The 20,435-nt window shown below is 52.4% G+C and overlaps 2 protein-coding genes across 18 annotated transcripts; one reads left to right on the top strand and one right to left on the bottom strand.

Moving 5' to 3' along the window:
- Positions 1-137: 137 nt before the first annotated feature.
- Znf219 (zinc finger protein 219) lies at positions 138-13,660 on the bottom strand. Of its 10 annotated transcripts, XM_085698427.2 has the most exons (7): positions 13,464-13,660; positions 13,145-13,329; positions 8,323-8,642; positions 3,487-3,575; positions 1,786-3,208; positions 1,422-1,553; positions 138-1,208 (listed from the first exon to the last, which is right to left on the bottom strand). In XM_085698427.2, exons 4-7 carry the CDS (start codon positions 3,490-3,492, stop codon positions 595-597), a joined length of 2,175 nt encoding a protein of 724 aa, XP_085554553.1. In that variant the 5' UTR covers positions 3,493-3,575; positions 8,323-8,642; positions 13,145-13,329; positions 13,464-13,660; the 3' UTR covers positions 138-594. The 10 variants fall into 10 exon arrangements, with proteins under 10 accessions (XP_085554553.1, XP_085554548.1, XP_085554549.1 ...); XM_085698422.2 differs by lacking the exon at positions 13,145-13,329; XM_085698423.2 differs by lacking the exons at positions 13,145-13,329; positions 13,464-13,660 and adding an exon at positions 12,552-12,906.
- Positions 10,269-12,743, top strand: Tmem253 (transmembrane protein 253). 8 transcript variants are annotated; one of them, XM_087911885.1, is made up of 7 exons: positions 10,269-10,388; positions 10,504-10,640; positions 11,007-11,117; positions 11,198-11,254; positions 11,547-11,663; positions 11,752-11,898; positions 12,206-12,743. In XM_087911885.1, the coding sequence occupies exons 2-7, from the start codon at positions 10,533-10,535 to the stop codon at positions 12,284-12,286; spliced, it is 621 nt and encodes a 206-aa protein (XP_087768011.1). In that variant the 5' UTR covers positions 10,269-10,388; positions 10,504-10,532; the 3' UTR covers positions 12,287-12,743. The 8 variants fall into 8 exon arrangements, with proteins under 8 accessions (XP_087768011.1, XP_085554561.1, XP_085554560.1 ...); XM_085698435.1 differs by lacking the exon at positions 11,547-11,663; XM_085698434.1 differs by lacking the exon at positions 11,198-11,254 and having other exon boundaries at positions 11,007-11,132.
- Positions 13,661-20,435: the final 6,775 nt, after the last annotated feature.

The raw sequence follows: 20,435 nt of genomic DNA, 5'->3' as shown, positions 1-20,435 counted from the left end.
GATCCCTTGGCCACTTCCTAGGGCCCATCCAGAGCTACTGGACCTCAAGTCTGGAGGTAAAGCAAAGTTCTGCATCCTGTTCCAGCTCCTTGATAATGAAGTGCCTTAGAGCAAAACACAGGCAGACACACAGGGCCTTGTGCCTCAAGACACCTGTTTATTGGGGACATGACTCTTCAACAGGGATGACAGGAATCGTACCAAAAATAGCAACGTCTACAGGGCCCCTGACAGGGCTAGAAGGGTACAGTGCCCCCCACCCCCACCCCTTATACAAAAATAAACTCTCGTGCCTATGGACCAGCAGAGGCTGGCAGGGCGGCTCCTCCACAGGAGCGCGTCCTCTACCAGCCCTAGGACCCCGTTCTCTGACCCTCACCTCTGCCACTTCTAAGGCACTGTGACTCCCCGGGGCTGGGTGGGTACCGCCTGCCCACCCTCCTTCACCCACTGCCCACTTTACCTCTTGGTCCACCTTGGGCTGGGATACGGGTCCCACACTGCTCCCTGCTGGCTGCTCTACCCAACTACCTCTAGCACTTTCCCGCTCCCGCGGGATAAGCTTACTAAGCTAAACACTCCTAAGAGGGCTCCCTACCGCTCTTGCCCCCCAAGACCTGCCTCTCCAGATCTAGACAGCCCTGGGCTGCCCTCCTCTTCTAGCGGAGGGCTGGGAGGTGTCTCTCCTGACGGCGCTCGGACATAGGGTGGAGATGTGTCAGCTCGGGGCTGCCGGCGGCCCCGGGCTCGACGGCTATGGTGTACTTGCAGATGCAAGGTCATGAGCTCAGGAGCTCCAGTGGCAAAGGGGCAGAAGAGGCAGCGGTGAAGGGCACCCCCTGGCCCGGCCTCACCTCCCGGGCCTGCTCGCAGGGACAGGTCCAGGGGCTCGGCCTCACCACCTCTCCCGTTGCGCAGGGTCCTCCCAGGGCTGGCAGGCTTTCTACGGGACCCTGGTCCGGTGCTGCTCGAAAGAGGCCTGGTGCTAGCAGCGCCCTCCACCCAGGTGGCAGAGGCCTGAGTTGGTTTGGCTCCGGACTGCGGCTGCAGTGAGGCTGAGCCCCGCGGGGAAGGGGGCGGGGGTTCTGGAGGAGGCCCAGGCCCTGCACTGCTCCTCTGCTCTCGATGGTGACGCTGAAGGTGATACTTGAGCGAGCCCGACTGGGTGCCTGCATAGTCGCAGTGTGGACACTTGTAGGGACGCTCACCTGGAAAAAGTGGGTTAGAGTAGGTCATGGGGTCACTGTCACTAACACACAGACAACATTTTGCTCAATTTGCAAACTTCACCCCAAGGCTCAGAAGCCGATTCCCTACTAAGTGATTTAGATGAATGCAAAAGCTGGCCCATCTGAAGACTGCTCGGTTGCTCTTGCCTCTCTTGCTTCTAGACCCGCCCCCATAAAAACCGCTTCCCTCACCTGTGTGCACGCGAAGATGCACTTTCAGGTGATGTGCCGAGCGGAAAGATTTTCCACAGAAGGGGCAGTCCTTGCCAGTGGCCCCGCGGCCCGCTTCGGATCGGGTCCCTCCAACCAGCAGCCCATTTTCTTCTGCAACACGTTAAAAGGAAGTTATAGGGTCTGACTGTCTTGTCCCAGCCAGGCACCCATTATACCCACCACCTCTCTGGACCCAAGAGGAAAGGGGTTTAGGGGAACGTAGATTTGTTAAAAGAGTTAACACCCTTAGGAAGGCTTCCCAGTAGGGAAAAGCCTAGAAGACAGAGAAGACAGGTCTTTTGAAAAGGAAACTACGGGAGCGGTGGCCCAAGTGTTGACATACCTTGGGTGGCCGTAGATCTTGCCTGGGCCCCCGTGGCAGATGCAGACTGTCCTGACCCCTCACCTGAGTGGGGGTGCAGGGAAGTCAGAGTGCCCAGCGACCTGCCCCGGGCCCAGCTCTCCTCTTCTGCCTCCACCACCTCTTCTTCCTCCTCTGGTTCGTCTGTACGGTGCCGCCGAGCCCGATTAGGAAGAGCTGAAGGCAGCGGGCGGAATCCCCCATAGCTTCGGCCAGATCCAGGGTCAGCACCCTCACCATTGGGTCGTACTTCCCCAGCTCGCACACTCAGGTAGCCTAAAAGGCTTGGGGGCTCACGGCGCTCAGCTGGGGTGGGCGCTGGGGCCAGGAGGAGCGCTGGGCCTAGTGGCTCATAAGCCAACAGGCTCAGGTCAGGAGGCTGAGGGGCCCTGGCAGGAGTAGAGCCAGGCCCTGGGGCACGCAAAGGACCCAGCTTGCTGGTGTGCACCTTCATGTGGTTCTTAAGGAACCAGGGCTCTTTGAAGCAGCGGCCACACACGGGGCATGCATGATCAAAGGAGGCCTTGTGCTTGCGCATGTGACCCTTGAGAAACCAGGACTGTGTAAAGCTCTGGCCGCACACCTGACAACGGAACTCAGGTGGCGCAGGGGGTTCCTCCGGAGGTGCAGGAGTCGGGGCAGGGTTTGCCTCCCGTTCAGGCTCTGGCCTCGGTTCAGGCTCAGGCTCAGGCTCAAGGGCAGATCTGGGTTCTGGCTGGGGTGGAGGCTGGGGTTCGGGTGTAGAAGTAGCTGCCAGGGGGCGCTCGGGAGCCCCATGGGCCGTCAGACTGTGATGCAGCAACTCCTCCTCCTGGCTGGAACCAAAACTGCACAAGCTGCACTTCCAGGGCCTGTGCAGGATATGCAGGTGGCGTTCCCGCTCCGCTGAGGTGCGAAACTTGCCTTTGCAGAAAGGGCAACGGAAGGCAGACGAGGAAGGAACCTGGGGGCGCGCCGGGCCCTCTGCAGCAGGGGTGGCCTGCATGCCCCCTGAGCTTCTGGCTCTCCCCAGTTGGGCTTCACGTAGCAGGGCGCGTTCCTCCAACTCCAGCAACAGCCGTGCAGCAGGGCTTCGTGGGCGCTCGGGCTGGTGCGTTCGAAGATGTGAGCGCAGCAGAGCCCGCTGAGCTGCTCGGTGGCCACAGTGTGGGCACTGGAAGGCTTGGGCGCCCGGGTGTGCTCGCAGGTGCAAAGCCAGGATGGAATTGAATCGGAAGCGCTTTCCGCACACAGGACAGGGGAATCGCCGTTCACCTGCACGAGTCTCAGACCAGCCCACTGCTCCCATCCCAGGAGACCCGGCGCTCACACCTGGTCCGTTTGAGTAGTGCTGCAGATCCAGTTCGCCGTCGAAAGCTGGTGGCGAAGGCTCTAGGTGGCCGACCAAGATGCGGGGACGTGAGCCCTGTGGGGAAAGATGCAGGTAGAGGAGAGGGTGGAAAGGGCCGAGCTATGGAAAAGGCAAAGGCATCAAAGGCACGAAGAATGGAAAATAAGAGTGTGTGGTAGGCTGGGGCCTGACCTGAGAACACTGGTGCCTCTCACCTCCAGAAGTTGTGGGATGGGTGGAAGTTAGATACTGGGGCCAAGGTAATAGCATCTATTACTATAACAGGAAGTAAGAATGTAGAGAGGTGGGGACTGCCGAAGGCACTTGCAGGTCAAGGACAGCGCTTCACTCACCTCCATGGACCCCCTTCACATTCTCTGGTTCTGAGGATTGGGAGGAGGAGGAAGGAAAGCTGCTAATGAAGGCAACAGGTGCGGAGGTGCTAAAACAAGACAGATTGATTGGAGGAAAGATGAGCCCTGGCTCTCAGCAGTAAAGTCACCCCACTTTGCAGCCTGTATTCTTAAAACCCATCCCTTCTTCCTACGTGGATCTTGAGGTATCACACGCTTCCTATTTGCTGTCTTCAAAACTTGCACCCCTTGATCTGCCAATCTGTATGACAAACCCAGAACTCCTCCCCCAAACGATGTTTTAAACACCTAGTCCAGAACCACCATCACCCCCACCACACACACAATGTGGGAGGCCATCATAGTATACCCCTCTTCCACTCGCATTGGGCTGTGCCACTGGATAAACAAATGCGGAGGGCTAGCCATACTCCTATTATCCAAGTGGTACCAGCTCCTCTCAGACCCGGGGCCAGCCAGCCAAAATCCCTCCAGGTCCCTCCTCCTAGCTTCTGCCGGCACCCAGTCTTCTGGTCTTTCCTCCTCCCCCTCCCCCTCCCTGGATTCCTGATCCATTCATTTCCATTCATTACAGAGACTCATTCATGCATGGGAGAGAAACACCTCCCAGCAGCAGCGTCTGGAGACAGAGGGGGAGGGGCATGGAGGGAGAGCCAGCTACAGAGGGAATGTAGAGAGTTGGGGGAGGCGTGGAAGTTAAGGGGCACTACCAGCCTAGGCAAGGGGTTTAAACTGCAAATCCCATTTAGGTTTCACCCCATTTCAAACCTTGGAGCCTGTGGTTTGATGGGGCATCTCAGCCCCTTTGTCCAGAGCTGTTCCGAGGCAGGCTTTCCTCCTCTCTGCAGGGGAGAGGCTTCCTCACACAAGAGGAGGATTACACTGGCTCTGAGCTCAAGAGGCTGGAGTGAGGGACGGGGGGCGGGGCCTTGCCATCTGCACAGATAGGGGGATCCACACATGCTCCGAGCAGGAAGGGGTTAAAATTCTCCATCTAAAATTCCCTATCCCTGACAAGTGCTGCACAGGGCAGGGGAGAGGGGAGTTGAGGGAGAGGATGGTGAGGGGGAGGTTCTCCTGCCATTTCACTGCTGACAGGGTCAGGAATTAGACTTCAGTGGATGGCCAGAAGTCATAACTACCTTCCTCCTTCCATACAGAATTGTATCTTGTTCAGCTCAGATGAACTTGGGCCTAGCTTTCTTTAATTTAACCTCAGACATAATATTTGATAAAGAACTTCCTTACAGTGAGAATTATGAAACTGAAATGGGTTGCTAGGAAAGAAAAGAACTCAAGCCTTACTTTGCTTACAAATCTGTAATTGAGGCAAACTGGGCCAGAAGTCAGCCCTGCCTATCAGCAAAGACTGGGGCTTCGAAGCTGCACTAATTTTCAGCACTGAGTGGAGTGGCAAGACTCTACCGAGGGACAAACACCTGTTACATGCAGAATCTGACCTTAGAGCATTAACAGATAAAGTAACAAAATGTCCTGTCCAAGCATCTCTAGACAACCACTTAACATGTGTGTTTCTGCAGGTCCAGATCCAGGCATCCATTCTTGTCCTATGGATCCTCCCAATAAACCCTTTACTGGGACCAACAGCCTGACCAGCCTCACTGAAAATTGCATAAAGGTGAATCAGAACTAAGGGGTACAAGGCCATTGTAAGTCTGTGTCTTACAACCATGAACAAGTCACCTCATCTCTCGGTTTACCATCTATGAAATAAATTATAATAAATTTACATTCATAGTCCCTGCCAACTTGAAAGTTGTGTGGTTTTAAGTCACAACACTTCTGACCCCCAAGAAATGTTAAAACAAATAGCCATTCCTTCAGTACCATGGAGAGTGCAGTGGGCCACCAGAGACACCACTTTGGCCACCTTAGACTCACAGAACTAGGAAGTGTTAGAGAGGCACACAGAAACTAGTGGATGAGGAAAAAAAAATCCTATTTGGGAACTATGGAGCATCAGAGAAGCTATGGAGGGGTATCAGGGGAATTACTGTGGCCTTTTGGATGCCACTGAAAATAGAATAGAAAATGCACATACCTAGAAAAATTTTAATTAGCTATACAGACTGTCATAACAGTTACAGTTTGTACATCCTGGAATGGGTTACTGAGGCATCGTATTTGAGTCCATCACATTCTGTTGCTTTCCTGGGGATTCCCGGAACATCCTGGTGTACAGCCAATCTGGTATATTCAGAGGAAGCAGATGGCTGGGAGGGGTGTGTGTGTGTGTGTGTGTGTGCGTGTGTGTGTGTGTGAATACTGCATGGTCATAGCTGACTAACCTATGGGCGCATATTCTGATCCTGAGAAGATGCTAGGGCCTAGAATACTGCCTGTAAAACACCAAGCAAAATGTCTCCTAGGAAAACGGCTTATGTCTGAGGCAAAAGGAGCAGAAACGGGGCACGGCTTCCTCCTCCCCCAAGCAACACCAACCACACTGCATGTAGCAGTTTCCAGGGTGGAAAGCAGTGACACATAAGAAGGCCCAAATGGAAGTTGAATTTCTCCTCAGGTAAAGTTTCCCAGAAGGTGGCCTAAAATCAGTAAAATCCACCGAGACCTCCTAGGCCCAGTCAAGATGGCTTCCGTCATCTCTCCATCAAACCAGGTCTCAGGCACAGGATCTCATAAATTGCTCTCGCTAGAGGAGAGCACCAGCAGCGACAGAGTGTGACCCGGTTTGCAACCTAAGTCAGACATGCATTGTCTGTGGACAAGCCTCACATTTTTCAACACTCAAAGCTTAAACACCACCCCTGAGCCTGGGCCAGGGAGTAGCAGTGACCTACTTTCCAGACCCGGGGGGAACCAGGGGTTATCTCGCTCCTGTGTGTGTCTCTGCAGGATGCAGGACCAGCGGTACGAATGAGAAGTATTTCCAAAGCAACAGGCCAATTACTTTTACACGCTAGGAGAGCTGATGCAGAAAGGTAAGACCCCCAAATCCTACGGAGGATGGTGGTGAGAGACTTACAGAAGAATCAGCTAAATGAAGGACCAAGATTCCCCCACCCCAAGTCCTGTGGTTCAAAATATTTTAAGGTCAAGTGTTCAGGAGCAAAGGATTAGGGTCTCTGGGGCCTAGCTGTAAGTAGGCCTCTGCCCCTGGTCATTCCCAATACATGAATTTTTTTCCTTGTCGGCAATCTCCCCTCTCCTAAATCAGCTAACGAATATGAGTCACTTCGATAGAAGAGATTAAATCGAAAGGGGGCTTATTAGACTGTCCGGAGTCAGGACCACCCGGAAAACACATACAGACTCTCTGAACCCCACTGCTTTGAAAGCTGCTTCAAATACACACTGCATTGAACCTCGACACCTTTTACAGTTCTTGGAAAAGGGATAGGGGGGCATGAAATTTCAGTCATGGGCTTCCAAATAACTATCGAGAGGTGAGAGGGAGGCACAACACCCCGCAAACAATCTTCTCCCAGACCCATGTTCTAGCATGTCCTAACTTGACCCCGATTCTGAAAGTTCTGAGGAGCCCAGGCTGGGGCAGAGGGGGTGGGAGAGAGCCGGCATATCTACAGCCTTAAATCCCTCTAACTAGAGCTGGCCCTTAAAAAAGTGTTAGTGCCTGTAAGAGCCTGAGTTCTCAGGCTGGGAGGTGGGTAGGAGACCCTCTGGGAGAATGTCCCTCTCGAAAACTGGTAGGCAAGCAGAGCAGGACCTGTGTTCTCGCACGAGGGGCTCCACCGGCACACCCCACACTCCACCCGCGGAAAAATAATCCAGGAGGCCGATGGGGGCAGGGTTGGGACATAGGGAGGCCAGAGCTCAGCTACCCCGGGCCAGGAGAACAAAAGCAGAGTTACAGCCGCCTCCGCGGCTGCCGCGGGCCGAGCTCTTTGTGACACTTTGTTTGGGACACAGAGAGAAGCACCCCCACCCTATCCCCTCCCCCCCCCCCTGCCCAGCCCGATCCCGGGGAGTTAGGGCTCCGTCCCCTCCCCCACCCGCTGCACCTGGACCGGGGGTGCACCTCCACTCCGCTCACCGTTCCCCCACCGCGCACCCTCAGCCCCCCCCCCGCACCCCAGGCCGTGGAGCCCGGCCTCACGGCCCCTACAAAGCCGCGCGCCCCCGCCCCGAGCCGCCCCGCGGCCTCCCCTCCGTGCCCGGCTCCCCCACCTGGCCCCCTCCCCCGGACCCCCCCAACTCTCACGCCGGCCCCGCCGCCCCCACCCCGCCCCCCGGAGCTGCGGACGAAGTTTGCCGGGGCCGCGCGGCGCCCCTCCCCCGCCCCCGCCCCCTGCACCTGCTCCGCGCGCGCCCCCTCCGGGAGGGGCGGGGAGGGCGGCGGCGGGGGGGCGCGGGGGGAGCGGCTACTCACGAGCCCCGGCGGGCGGCGGCGCGGGCGGCGGCGGCGGCGGGCCGGCGGCGCGGGCGTCAGCGTTACGTGGGGCCGGGGGAGATGCGCCGGGCCCCGGCCCCCCCGCCCCCGGCCCGGCCCCCGCCCCTCCCCGGCCCTCCGCCCCCGGCCCGGCCCGCATTGTGTACGGCGGGAGGCGGCCCGGCCATTAGCATGCGGGGGGCGGCGCGGCGCGGCGGGCTGCGCGCTCGGGCTCCGGGGCCGGGGGACCCCCGGAGAGGCTGGAGGCGGCCGCCAGGGGGTGCGGGCCTGGGGGGGGGGTCGGGGGCGTCGCGCGAGGAGGAGGGGGCGGGGGTGGGGCGCGCAGACCGTTCCTCGAGGGGACTGGAGGAGATTGTGAAAGGTCATCTTGTCCTTCCCCCAGCCTCCAAGCGGGACTGCCCCTCCCACCCTAGACCCGGACATACCAGGGAAGGAGTTGGCTCTGTCGCTGCTTCTGCCCCAACATGCACAGGCTCGGGAAGTTCTTCCTGGGGTTTTATCTCAAAGCCTCTCCCTTACAATTTGTCTCTCTTTTGGGAGAGGAGGAGGGGCGATTATAGAGATAGTTAATGTCTGCCGTACAAGAAACATTATTAAAGTTACTCTTCCGTCTTTGCCGTTCTGGATAAACACTTCTCGCTGCCGCTTCGCGAATTCTGTTTTCCGTTCTTTAAGACACTTTAATGGCTCTTCAAGGCAACAATATTTACTGAGTGCTTACCAAGCACCGGCGCTGCGCTCAACCCTAGGGGAGATGCAGAGAAGAGGGGGGATGTGATACTTTCTCCCGACGCGATTATAGCCCAAACAGTGGCTGTACACTCCTAAGTGGCATACTCAGATTTAGTCAATATTTACACGATGCTTGCTCACGTATTTAGCAGCATGAGATCTTTCCAGTAATCCTCTAATAAAAGCTCCCATTTACAGGTAAGAAAAAGATGCTCGAGGTCTGTCCTTCCACTGGCCTGCAAATTCAGGGATCCTCACGGCAAGGCCTACATCTCAACCTTGCCATTAAATAAAGTCAGCTCTCTTGGTGATTGAAAAGAGAGGAACCAGGCACAAACAGATGTCTGGTTCCCTTTAAGCTGCGATTCCGGATACCCAGGAAGACAGTGTGGATGCAGCGCCCCAGTGAGTAGGGCAGAAGAAAACCACTCTTCTTCCCTTTCTCCTGGGCCTCAACTCCCAGGGATCTTCTGGCTCAGTTTCTTTTATTTTCGGTGATTATAAATAATAGCTACCTCTTTATGTGGTATGTGCTGGGCTAACTAATTCATATGCATTTTCTCTTGGTGCTCCAGGCAACCCCATGAGGTTGGTATTATTAATTTCTCTTTACAGATAAGGAAGCAGATTAGGCAACTTGACTGAGGTCAGCCAGAAAGATCAGGGACACAGCACAGGTAGTCTCATCTCGAGACCACAGGCTCTTTCCTATATTTGATCTGTAAAGTTTACACACAGGTCATCTGGTTCTCTTTCTGTGGAAATAAATGTCCTCACCTTTGCTTCTGACTAAGCCCTATAGAATATGGACAGCAGACCCATCTGTGTGACCTTCTCAGCACCATTAATGGTGCCTCTACCCACCCTGGCATCAGCTACCCTTCAGGGGCATACTGTTGTTAATTCTGCTTTGTCAGGGAATAAACTGGAGTTCAAATAGGTAAAACAATGTCACAATAATGTAGCCAAGTTCACCAGCCTGGAAAAGTGCCAGAACCAAGATTCTAGCCCAGGCTACAGGAACCTTTCTCTCAAAAACATTGGTACAGTATCCTTTTCAAAAACAACATCGGTACAGTATCCTTTTCAAGACTGAACATTTGCGCACCAAGGTGTTGATCACGGAGTCAGAACAATCTGCACTATGTACAGGGCTTGTCCTCTATTTAATCAATCAATTAATGTCCAATTAAAAAAAAAGCTCCCAAGAAAGAAAGGAGCAAGGGCTGGATATTGAGCTCGGTGGTAGAGTACTTGCCTAGCATTGACAAAGCCCTGGGGTCCCCAGTGCCACCTTCGAAAAAGAGGTAAGGAGGAAGGAGACACCTTCCAGAAAGCCAGGGGAATGCAAACCGGTCTCGGAGCAGAGTTCCAGGAGGAGCAATCCAAATAGTAACACAGAGTCTCACTAGGGCAGAGCAGGTTATTTGAGGAGTGAGCCAAAGAACAAAGAGAAGATGGAAATAAGGGGAGACTGAGGTTTAGGGTGACTCTGTACATAGGGATGAAGTGAGTGAACCCTGAAGAAGATGGGGAGAGCTAGGGCAGCAGGAAGTGGGGAGAGTGAGGCAGGCCTTGGTGGCTTGAGGGGTGAGCTGAGGGTGATGTCTACGTGGCCACTCCTTGGATCCTTAGGCCCTCATAGTGATCTTTGCCCCACCACACCTCAGCTCTGACAGACTAAGTGCCAGGAAATTTTGTCGTCTGCACTGAGCTACCAGCTGAGTTCCAGTCCTCTGGAGTGGCTGCTTCAGACTAGGTAGGTGTAACGTTCTGGGCCTGACTCTGAATTGGGAGTTGGCAGAGGGGTAATGAGAGCGAGGTTGTATGTTCCCATTTCCTGAACAGCCCCATGATGAGTTTTTCCAACCCAGGAAGCACCGTCCTTAGTGGCAAGGGAACCATGGATCACAGTGCCGATCTGGCGAGGCAGGAGAGGCCCAGTCTTCGTCTGGAAAAGCTACAGCACTGGGCAAGACACAGGCAAAGTGGACAGCTACTGGTGGTGGCGGTGAGGCCAGGTTGCCCTGATTCAGGTTTTGGCCAGTTTGATTCCATCCATTTTCAGTAAATACATACCCTGCGCCAGAAACTGTCCCAGGTTAGGGGCCGGGAGGGGATGTAGAAATTAACAAGGAATGTAGAAACCAACCCTTCCAAGTAGCTTGCCTCACTTACACAAAGGTAAGTAAACTATAAAATGAGGCACTAGGGAAAAATAGCGTCTAATTTTTAAATTTCACTTCTTTAACTGCCTTTTTTTTTTTAAACTTTCCTCTACCGTGCATTTATCCCAGTTACTGATATCTAAAAGTGAAAACATCGTGGGGAAAGAGAATCAGCCCGCCCCCTCTAATTCCCCAACTCTGGCCTCCAGGTGAGCCAACTCTGGCTGGCCATAGCCATGGTGCCCTTCACGATCTCAGTGGCCTGCTTGAGCTCTGCCTGTCACATGGCCACAGCACTGCCGCTCTGGCCTGGAGCCTCGGTGAGACCCACAAGGGTAAGAGGAAGGCCCAGGGACCCCTTTATGACGAGAGCTCACACGTGCCCCTGCTAACCACTCAGGGTCTCCTCACTGGGATCATCACCCTTGAGCTTCGCAGAGCGCCCAGTTTCTGGAAGGTGAGAGAAGAGAATGCAAGCTCGTCCCCCCACTTCCCAGTGTAGCACACACTATCCCTGAGCTACAGCCTAGTGCCCCCCCCCCCCAGTAAGTTTACTCAATGGTCTTGAACGTATTCTGGAGTCCAGTGAGGCCTTGCACTTTGGATCCTCCTGCCTCAGCCTTCTAGGAGATTATAGGCCTACACCACCAGTCCTGGCTCTGAGTTTTGTTCTCAGCTGGGGTATAGGTGGAGTTTAAGCGCGGAATGAGTCCTCTAGTCTGGGCAGGGCTGAGTTGGCTCCCTGGTAGGTGCGGGCCATGATGATATCCAACACCTTCAACCTGATTTTGGGCTTCATCGTGGTGGTGATAGAAGTGACGAAGACAGCCTTGGGGCCTGCCCCTACTGGCCCCATCCAGGAACAGGTGAATAAAGAGAAAGGTACAGGGGAGGAGAAAAGGCAGAAGAAAACGGGCTGTGCCCCCAAAAGCATCCTCACCCTGCTACCTGCAGCTGACAGGGTTGCTGGTGCTAGAACTCAGCGGGGAGGCCTTCACCCTAGGAGGAGTGCTGATCTCAACATATGCCCTGTTCTTGCTGAGCCAGAGGAAGCAAGGATGCTTCGCGAGGTCAAGTCTGCACTACCAGGAGCTACAGGAGGTAGGGGGTGCGGGGAGGAAAACATGAAGCCGCAAGCTTCCAGCTAATTTTTCTTCTGGCTGTCCTTGTAGTGGGGCAGTAGGGAAATGAAGGGCTGACACTGACCGGCTTTCTGGCATTGGACGTTAGTGCCCCTAATAACGGTTGTGAAGGAACTGGGTATTTAACGATTGGAACTACACGGGTGTGCAAACGCTAGTAGCTGTATTAATGAATTATCGGAAAGACTCGAGAAGCTGGGAGGGTTCTGCTTCTACCTGGAGTTTTGCCTTTCTTGACCCTAAAATTTGCTCACATCTGTTTTCAGGGTCTCTCTGAGATGGAGGAGGTTTCTGGTTTGGAGGATGGTCCCATGGTGGCTAGCACCCGAAACAGAACAGATGGATGAGTGGGCGAGACAGGTGCCACTGCCCTCCTCCAGGCACTTTCGCGTCGTGCCCCTCCCTCTGACTAGAACTGAACTCCCCCAAGATGTGCGTGAGCCCACAGGAGTGCCCTCAGTTTTTCCTCAAACCAGGCCCCAGCTCTCTTCTCTTCCCCACTCGAGGAAGATCATGTCACCTCGTTTCTTCCCTTGCATTCTTGGCCTTCTTCCTCCCTGCCTCTCCATCCAGCTTCACATCTGCCTCATCTCACTGTTTCCGTCTGTTCACCTTTCACAATCCCATCCACTCCGAGCCCGGCTGCTGCACCCGCCAACCCAGAATCCGCGTCGGTTGTGCTCCAGGTCTCCCTTGGATCCGGGTCGTGCCTAAGTCACTGGAGACTACAATTCCCAGGATGCCCCGCTACCCCGTGACCTACTGGAAAATAAAGAGCCTTCCCTCGGCGGCGGGGGCGCTGTGCATCTGCTGAATGACGCGAGGCGCTGGGAGCAGGGCCTAGCCGAGTTTCCTCGGACGCGACCACTGGCCCCGCGTGCAGGGAGGAGCCGGGCGGGCCGTCGCGCACAGCGGTGCCGCCACCGCGGCCGGGCAGCCGCAGCCGGCTGGGGGTCTCTAGCCCTCCTGCCCGCAGCTGCCCACACTGGCAAAGGTTGGGGGCCGGCGCCGGGCCGAGCCGCGCTTCCCCAGGTGCTGCCGCCGCGCCCCTCGCGCGAGTGCCCAGGTTCAAAGTCCTGAGACTTGGAGCGCGCGCGAGAAGGGGGTTGGAGATGATGAGTCAGAGGCGCCGGCCCTCCTCGCCCCCTCCCCCCCGGACCGGGCGCTGGAGAGGACAGGCTGGCTGGGCAGGCGGGGGTACCGACCTAGGGCTTTCCCGCCTCTGAGCGAGCACGCTGGTCGACCGAGCCCGCGTGGCCACCACCCTTTGCAAGGCGGGAGCGGGACTGCGCAGGCTCGGGCTGTCTGCCGGCCCCGGCGGGCCTTTGATCCCTGCTGCCGTACGGTCGCAGAAGCTCTGGTTGCACGGAGCCCACACCACTTGTGACCTCTGCAAGTGTACAAAGATGACAGGCTCGGGTGGTTTGGGGGGAAAGCCCAGGAAAATGGTGGATCCCGATAACACCAGGGGGCAGCTTAGTAGCTGCTAAAAAGTAGAAATTAACTAGGCCTAAGAGAACTCACCCCAAATTCACATAGTGCCCGGGATGGGTGTTCGTCTCACATCATTTTTGCTCCCACTTGAGAAGGCTTCTTTCCCTAAAGAATGCTGCTTCTCCGGGCTCAGGCAAGCCCAGGTACAGTGAGGCTAGAGCGCAGCCTGGCTGGCTTGCGCTGACATTGCAGTGGCGCCAGCTGCAGATCCTTTCTGTTTGTGACACCTTGGGAGTGGTAATAGTCGCCCTATGACAAAGTTACGTGTGAGTATTAGTGGGTGGAGACAGCTCTGGGATCAGGCTCTGGAATGGAGAGAACCCAATCTGGGCCTCCCCTATTCTTTCTCTCCCCCAATCAAACTGCAGGAATGAAGGGCTCCTGTGTGAAGGGCTCTGAAAAGAATATTTTTCTTCAAAGTCAGGACCTAGTGGCCAAAGAAACTATAGGGGGAAACCAGCAATTTGTTATCTTCCAGCTGTTTCTGTTGTGATCGGAAACCTGGAAATTGCATTCTGGATCTTAAGAGATGTTCAATGAACGTGCACATGGGTCTTTTACAATGCTGAATGCTCAGGGCCAAGACCTCCATGGTTTTGTTTCTCGTTTATTGTCCAAAGTAACTGGCAAGGGGCTTTGCTCATTGTAAATTATTCAGATCCCGGCGATGCCTGAGGCTGGAACTTGCCTTGTAGACCAGGCCATCCTCGAACTCCCATTTGATTCACAAGTTTGTGAGTGTGATAATTAAAGACATATATGCCACCATGCCCAACCAAGCTGCAGTAGGGTCTTTATTATATATGACGTGCCACCATGAAGTATGTCCAAAAAGTCTGAATTCTGCAGTGCTGCATGGTAACCTCCATCACTGCTTATTGTCAAAGCAAATCATAAAGCCCACTCAGTTTCATGGAAAAGGTAATGTAGGAGATGAGGGGAAGCAGAAATAATTGAAGGAAAAGGTTTGGAATTTGAATCTTGAATCGCTAAATAGCTGGAATTTGTCTGTTAGCAGTTACACCCATTGCTACTTGTTTACTTCAGTGACTTCCATGTGAAATTCTTGATGGGAAAAATAACAAGACTGGGTGTCAGGAAAACCTGGATTCTGGTTCTGTTGGTTGGGCAAGTAAAATCTGCCTGAACTATACCTTGTTCACATTCTATCCTGTTTCTCTTCATTTTACTGAAGCATAAGGCTAAAGTAGAGTCAGACAAGGAAAAGTAAAACTATGAGGCACTTGAGATGACAAAAATGCACTGTGTAAGAAGGCAGATAGTGGAGTAGGCGGGTGAAGTAGGGTGAGATGGCAGGGCCGGAGGGAACTCAGCGGTGCACACTCCAAGTGTGGATGGGTGTGTGTACCCAACTCCAGCTACTGCCGCATGTGGCTGTGGCCTGCTCCTGCCATGACTTCCATTTTGAAGTCAGAAATGTTGACTTTGTAAAATACTCTAATTTTAAGATATTAATAATGACAGTTTTTTAGTTCAATGGTCAAACAGCTGTAGTTCTGTAGATTTAAATGTCAGTTTCTACATTATGCAAATAATATTAGAAGAATTTGATTTGAATCCCAGCACACAGGAGGCAAAGGTAGGAGGATCACTCTGAGTTCTAGACCAGCTTGGTCCACAGAATGTGTTCTAGGACAGCCGGGGCTACACAGGGAGAACCTGCCTTGAAAAGTCAAAAACCACCACCATCAACAAAAAGAATTCTGGTTTGGGGTGTACAATTGGGTTTGTGTAGCTCTTGTGAAATAACCGTGTGTTAGAGGGGTTAAACATGAAGTTACCCCTCAAGGGCATTGCTTTTCGGGGAAAAGGTCATTTTGCCTGTTGGGGATATTTTACATATTTGAAGAGATTTTTGATGTTCAGCTGAGGGTGGGGGTGGTAAGGGAATGTGGAGTGTCAGGTGCATCGTCACGAAGGCTCCTCCTCGGGGCGTTACCTTTCGCCCTCCACACCACTGACCAGAGTCCCTGGCTGCTCTGGAACCGCCTGCCGCCTTGCTACCATGCTCCTAGTGACCACTCCGTCTGCACCAATCTGGCAGCCTCTATGGAGGTCACCCATTTTATTTGAATCAGAACTTAACAAAAAGAGATTGTGACTAGGCTCCTGCTGACGTCAGTTTTTAAAGGTCGTGACCCCCGCCCCATTCTCTTGGTTTTACCCATTGAAGAGAGAGTTCATGTTAGGTGGCTTCATAAGCATCTTAAGCCTGTGAGAGTTGGGGTGGAGGAACCCATTCTGGTGAATGTTACTCTCATTTCTTTGAAATTCAGTCGTTTATTCTGACTTTGAATACACTGAATACAACTGACGATACTTCCCAAGTGAATTCTTTTCCGTTTCTCGACCTGTTTTTTGGCTTGAATTTTAAGTCTCGAGTTGAGTCCTCTGCTGCCATCTCGTGGCCTCTCGTTGCCTGGGTTGAGGTCTCGCTAAGTGTCTTCCTGCTAGAAATGGCGCTAGAAAGTGACTTAGGGTAAAGAATTTCCTCTTCGCTTTGTGAAGCCCTACCAGACCTCCCCACCCCATCTCGTGAGTCATTGGGCAGCTGGGAAACCTGGCCTCAGCTGGTCATCCGCACCCCTCTGGGACTCCAGTCGGCTATACATTCCTGGCCAGGAGTCACCAGCTCAGAAAACCAGGAGCAATGGAAGCTGGACCTGCCTGTTTGTCCTAATTAACGCGCCTGCACTGGGATTCTCCCCATCACAGCGAGAGCACCCCCGTGTGGTGCCTGGCGCCATGTTCCTGTCTAGGCCTGCTTATCGTTGCTCTGTACCGGCGTCCTTCATCTGGGTTGGCCCAGCTACTTCAGATTTGACATTCTGTTGACGTGTTGAAGGCAGTGATGTGGTCTCGTAGTGCCAGTTAACACAATGTTAAAAAAAAATAAAAAAGTGCTCCGGGGATCCACAGGCACTTCATGCACATGGTACATGCATACTCATACACAGACACAAAATATAAATAAAAGCTTTTAAAAAGTTACTATCACAAACTCAGCTTAGAACTGCCCCCTGCTAGCCCTTCTTGCTGCCCATCCTTCATAATTCCCAACCTCAGCCTTCTGCTAAAGAGCTAGAGCTGGCCTGAAATACCAGCACTCAGGAGCCCGATTTGCCTTTATAAATCTCAAATTATGATGAAGAGAAATTGTCCTTCGTAAACCTAAGATATGAAACTACCACCAGTGGCTGCTTACTAGAGAGAGGGTAGTTTTCAGTTGGAAAAAGAGATCAAACCAATTTCCAAAGAGGAGCTTGCTTTGGAACTGGGCTTACAATGCACCTTCTCATGCATTGACAGGCTGTTAAAGCAAATACCCACTATCACTGGCTGAATTAGATGGCTTCTCATTTCTTTCAACACTCAAGCTCAGTTGGTTTCTCAATAGTGTTTAATTTAAAAAAAAAAATTAAAAACCAAGCTGTCCTTGAACTCACAGTAATCTTCCTGTCTCTGTCTCCTGGGTGCTAGAATTACAGGTGTGTGCCATCACACGTAATTGGTAATTTTTTTCCCAAAATGTGGTATCACTCTGTAATCCTGAGTGACCTGTAACTCTCTAGATAGACGAGACTGGCCTTAAACTCACAGAGAGCCGTTAGTCTATGCCTCAGGTCCTCTACAAAAGCGGGAAGCACACTTAACCTCTGAGCCATCTCTCTAACCCCTCTGTGTGTACATATATTTTTTTAAGTTTTAGATTTATTTGTTTTGTGTTTATGACTGCTTTGCTTGTGTATATATGTATTGCACCATGTGAGCGCCTGGTGCCTGAGGAGGTCAGAAGGGAGCTTCAGATCCCTTGGAACCAGAATTATGCATGGTTGTGAACGGCTATGAGCTGCCGTGTGGGTACTGAGCACTGAAGCCAGGTCCTCTGCAAGAGCAACAGGTGCTCTTAACTGCTGACTGGCCAAGGCGGTGCCAAGGCAGTGAGGCGGTGCCAAGGCGGTGGCACTCCTAAAACAGGTCCTCGGTGTGGCTTTACTGCACTGGGAACGCAGGGACTTTGTTGTGGAAGGCTGCTCTGTCCTGGACCTCATCGCTAGCCTCTACCTACGCGGCCTCCCCACTACCATGACAACCAAAACTGTTTCCAAGTTTTGCTAGCTAGTGTTCAAAAGAGCAAATCATTCCACCCTGCCTTCAGATGGAGAAAGGTGGACACATTCTCAAGACTCCTGTATTTAAAGAGACACAGAGGCTACAGAAGCCCGCGGCGCGTCCAGACGTCTGCGTTCCTCCTCTCGCCTTTGCTGCTCTTCCTCCTTTGCCGCTTTCAAGTTTGTTTGCTTTTAATTTAAAATTTTATTTTTCTTTTAGGAGACAGGGTTTCTATGTACAGTCTTGACTGTCCTGGAACTTCCTCTATAGACCAGGCTGGCCTCGAACTCAGAGATCCTCCTGCGTCTGCCTTCTGAGTGATGAAATTAAAAGCATGTGCCGTCACTGTCTGGTCAATTTAACATTTTTAATTTGTTTCTATGTTTATGAATGTTTTGCCTGCATGTTAGAAAATGCCACATGACTGAAATGCTCATAGAGGCCAGAAGAGAGCATTAGGTCCCCTGGAACTAAAGTTGCAGACAGTCGTGAGCTGCCACGTGGGTGATGGGAATTGAACCTGAGTCCTCTGGGAGAGAAGCCAGTTTTCCTAACTGCTTTCCTTTAAAATTTGTTTTATATGTATGGATTTTTTTCGCCTACACATATATATCAGCCTGGTGCCCTCAGGCTGGAAGAGGACACTGGTTCTTCTGGAACTGTAAACCATGTCTGTGCTGGGAATCAAACCCAGGTCTCAGCAAGAGCAGTAGGTGCTCTTAACTACTGAGTCATCTCTCCCGTTCATCCTCCTGAGTTTTCTGCCTGGAGCACAACCCAGCCCCCCCACTCAGTGCTACACACTTGGCCCTCAGTTCCAACATCCAACCACATTTGATAACACTTCCTCTTGTTCTTGAAGCAGCTCTGTCCTTTCCAGCAGCGTCACAGATTCTGGACCAGTTTTGTGCACTTGCTCTCCTCTGATGCTTTTTTCACATCAACAAATGAGTGTGACCATGCTCAAGAGCCCTCAGTCCTCTCTGTCATCCAAAAGAGCGAGTCTGGCCGTTTTAAAATGGGGCACCACCATTGAGATCCGGCTCCCACCTAACTTCCGGATTGTCTCTCACACGCCTTTCCTGGAACGTCACAGTTTGCTAACGTGAAGAAGGCAGCATGAATGTAGGAACTTAAATCAATTATTTGGGAGCTGGAGAGATTGCTCAGTGGTTAAGAGTATGTAATTCTCGTCCAGAGGACCCATGTTCCGTCCCCAGCATCTGCAGAGTAGCTCACTCAAGCTCCAGGCATCTGGCAGCGTCCTGTGGTTTCTGTTGGCTCCTGCCCTCACTCATGTGTCGACCTACTCACAAACACACAAATGGGCGTGGAACTGAAAATAATGTAAAAATATTTAAAAATTATTTATATACGTGCCAAATACCTTTCCTTATCGCCGTGCCGTATCTCTCAGTCCAGCGATGATGATGACGGCCGATGACTCGGCCAGGGACTGGGGGTCAGGGCTGTTTGCTGCATATATTAGAGAAATGTTAAAACAAAACACTGGTGAGAAGTTAAATCACGTCAAAATAGTTGACTCAAAAATTCTCACTTTGCATATATGTTTACTTCCAAGTCTTACTCAAGCTGTTGTATCCAGTCCTAGCCAGTTAGCAGTTGCTGTTTCTGTCTTCAAGACTCCATCTGCTCGTCCTCATCCTCCAGAAAGCTCCCTTGGCCTCGTGTTCCACCATGATTGTGCTGCTCAGATCCCCGTAGCTTCCACGGTCAGCTCTAAACTTACGCTTTATTATAATTACCCATTATGTACTAACAGAAAGACCCTGCCTGTCTGTGTTCAGACAGAAACTGCCGGTGTAATTCAGGCTGACCTGAGCTGGCTGTGTTTACCTTCTCTTTTATTTTTATTTATTTTCAGTTTTGTGAGACAAGGTTTCTCCTGGCTGTCCCAAAACTTGCTCTGTAGACCAGGCTGGCCTCAGACTCACAGAGCTCCACCTGTCTCTGCCTCTTGGGTGCTGGGATTAAAGGAATGAGCACACCTGGCTAAGAGTTCCAGACCAGAAGGATGAAGAGATGACTCCAAAACTAAGAGTACTTGATACTCTTCTGGAGGACCAAGTTTGGCCCCCAGTGCCCACATGGCGCTGCTCTACACAATGTTGCCACCACACCTGGTTTAGCTTTCGTTCCTTATTTTTATTAGTTCCTTGGGAGTTTCACGTGTTTTGATAACATTCAATTCCCCAACTCTTCCCAGATCTACCCATTTTCACTATCCACCTACATCTGTGTTCTCTCTCTCTCTCTCTCTCTCTCTCTCTCTCTCTCTCTCTCTCTGAAGGCCAATTTGTGCAAGCGAGATATTCTTGGATGTGTGGTCTTTTCCTGGACATTGGCCAACTTATCAGGGACTACATGCTTAAAGAAAACCTTCCCTCCTTTTCCCAGCAGCTCAGCATGGCTCGGGGTGAGGTTGTGTGCCTGACTGCCCCTCTTCAAGCTGGGATTTGTGTCGGCTTGGGCTTGCCCAGGATTTGTACAAACTGTTGGAAACACCGCATTTTTAATTTGCAGCTGCCCTGCTGCCTGGAGAAAATAATGCTTCCTTGTAGTTATACACCAACTTCTGCTTTTTTACTTTCTGCCCTCTCTCCTGCAATGATCCCTGAGCCTTGGGAGAAAGGAGTGAGATATAGATGTTCCATTTAGGCCTAAGGATTCTGCAGTCTCTTGTTCTCTGCACCTTGGTCACTTGTGTGTCTCTCTGTTAATCTCTGTATACTACAAGTAGGAGCTTCCAAGAAGAGAGAGGCATTCATTTATGGGTACAATGCTAAGTCATTAGGAGTCAGTTTAATACTTTGTCCCTATAGCACTATAACATAGTGGGTTCTCCCC

This window comes from Myodes glareolus, chromosome 12, assembly GCF_982192425.1.
Source record: "Myodes glareolus chromosome 12, mMyoGla1.1, whole genome shotgun sequence".
Classification (NCBI taxonomy): domain Eukaryota; kingdom Metazoa; phylum Chordata; class Mammalia; order Rodentia; family Cricetidae; genus Myodes; species Myodes glareolus.
This window is presented reverse-complemented; position numbering and strand designations above follow the sequence as displayed.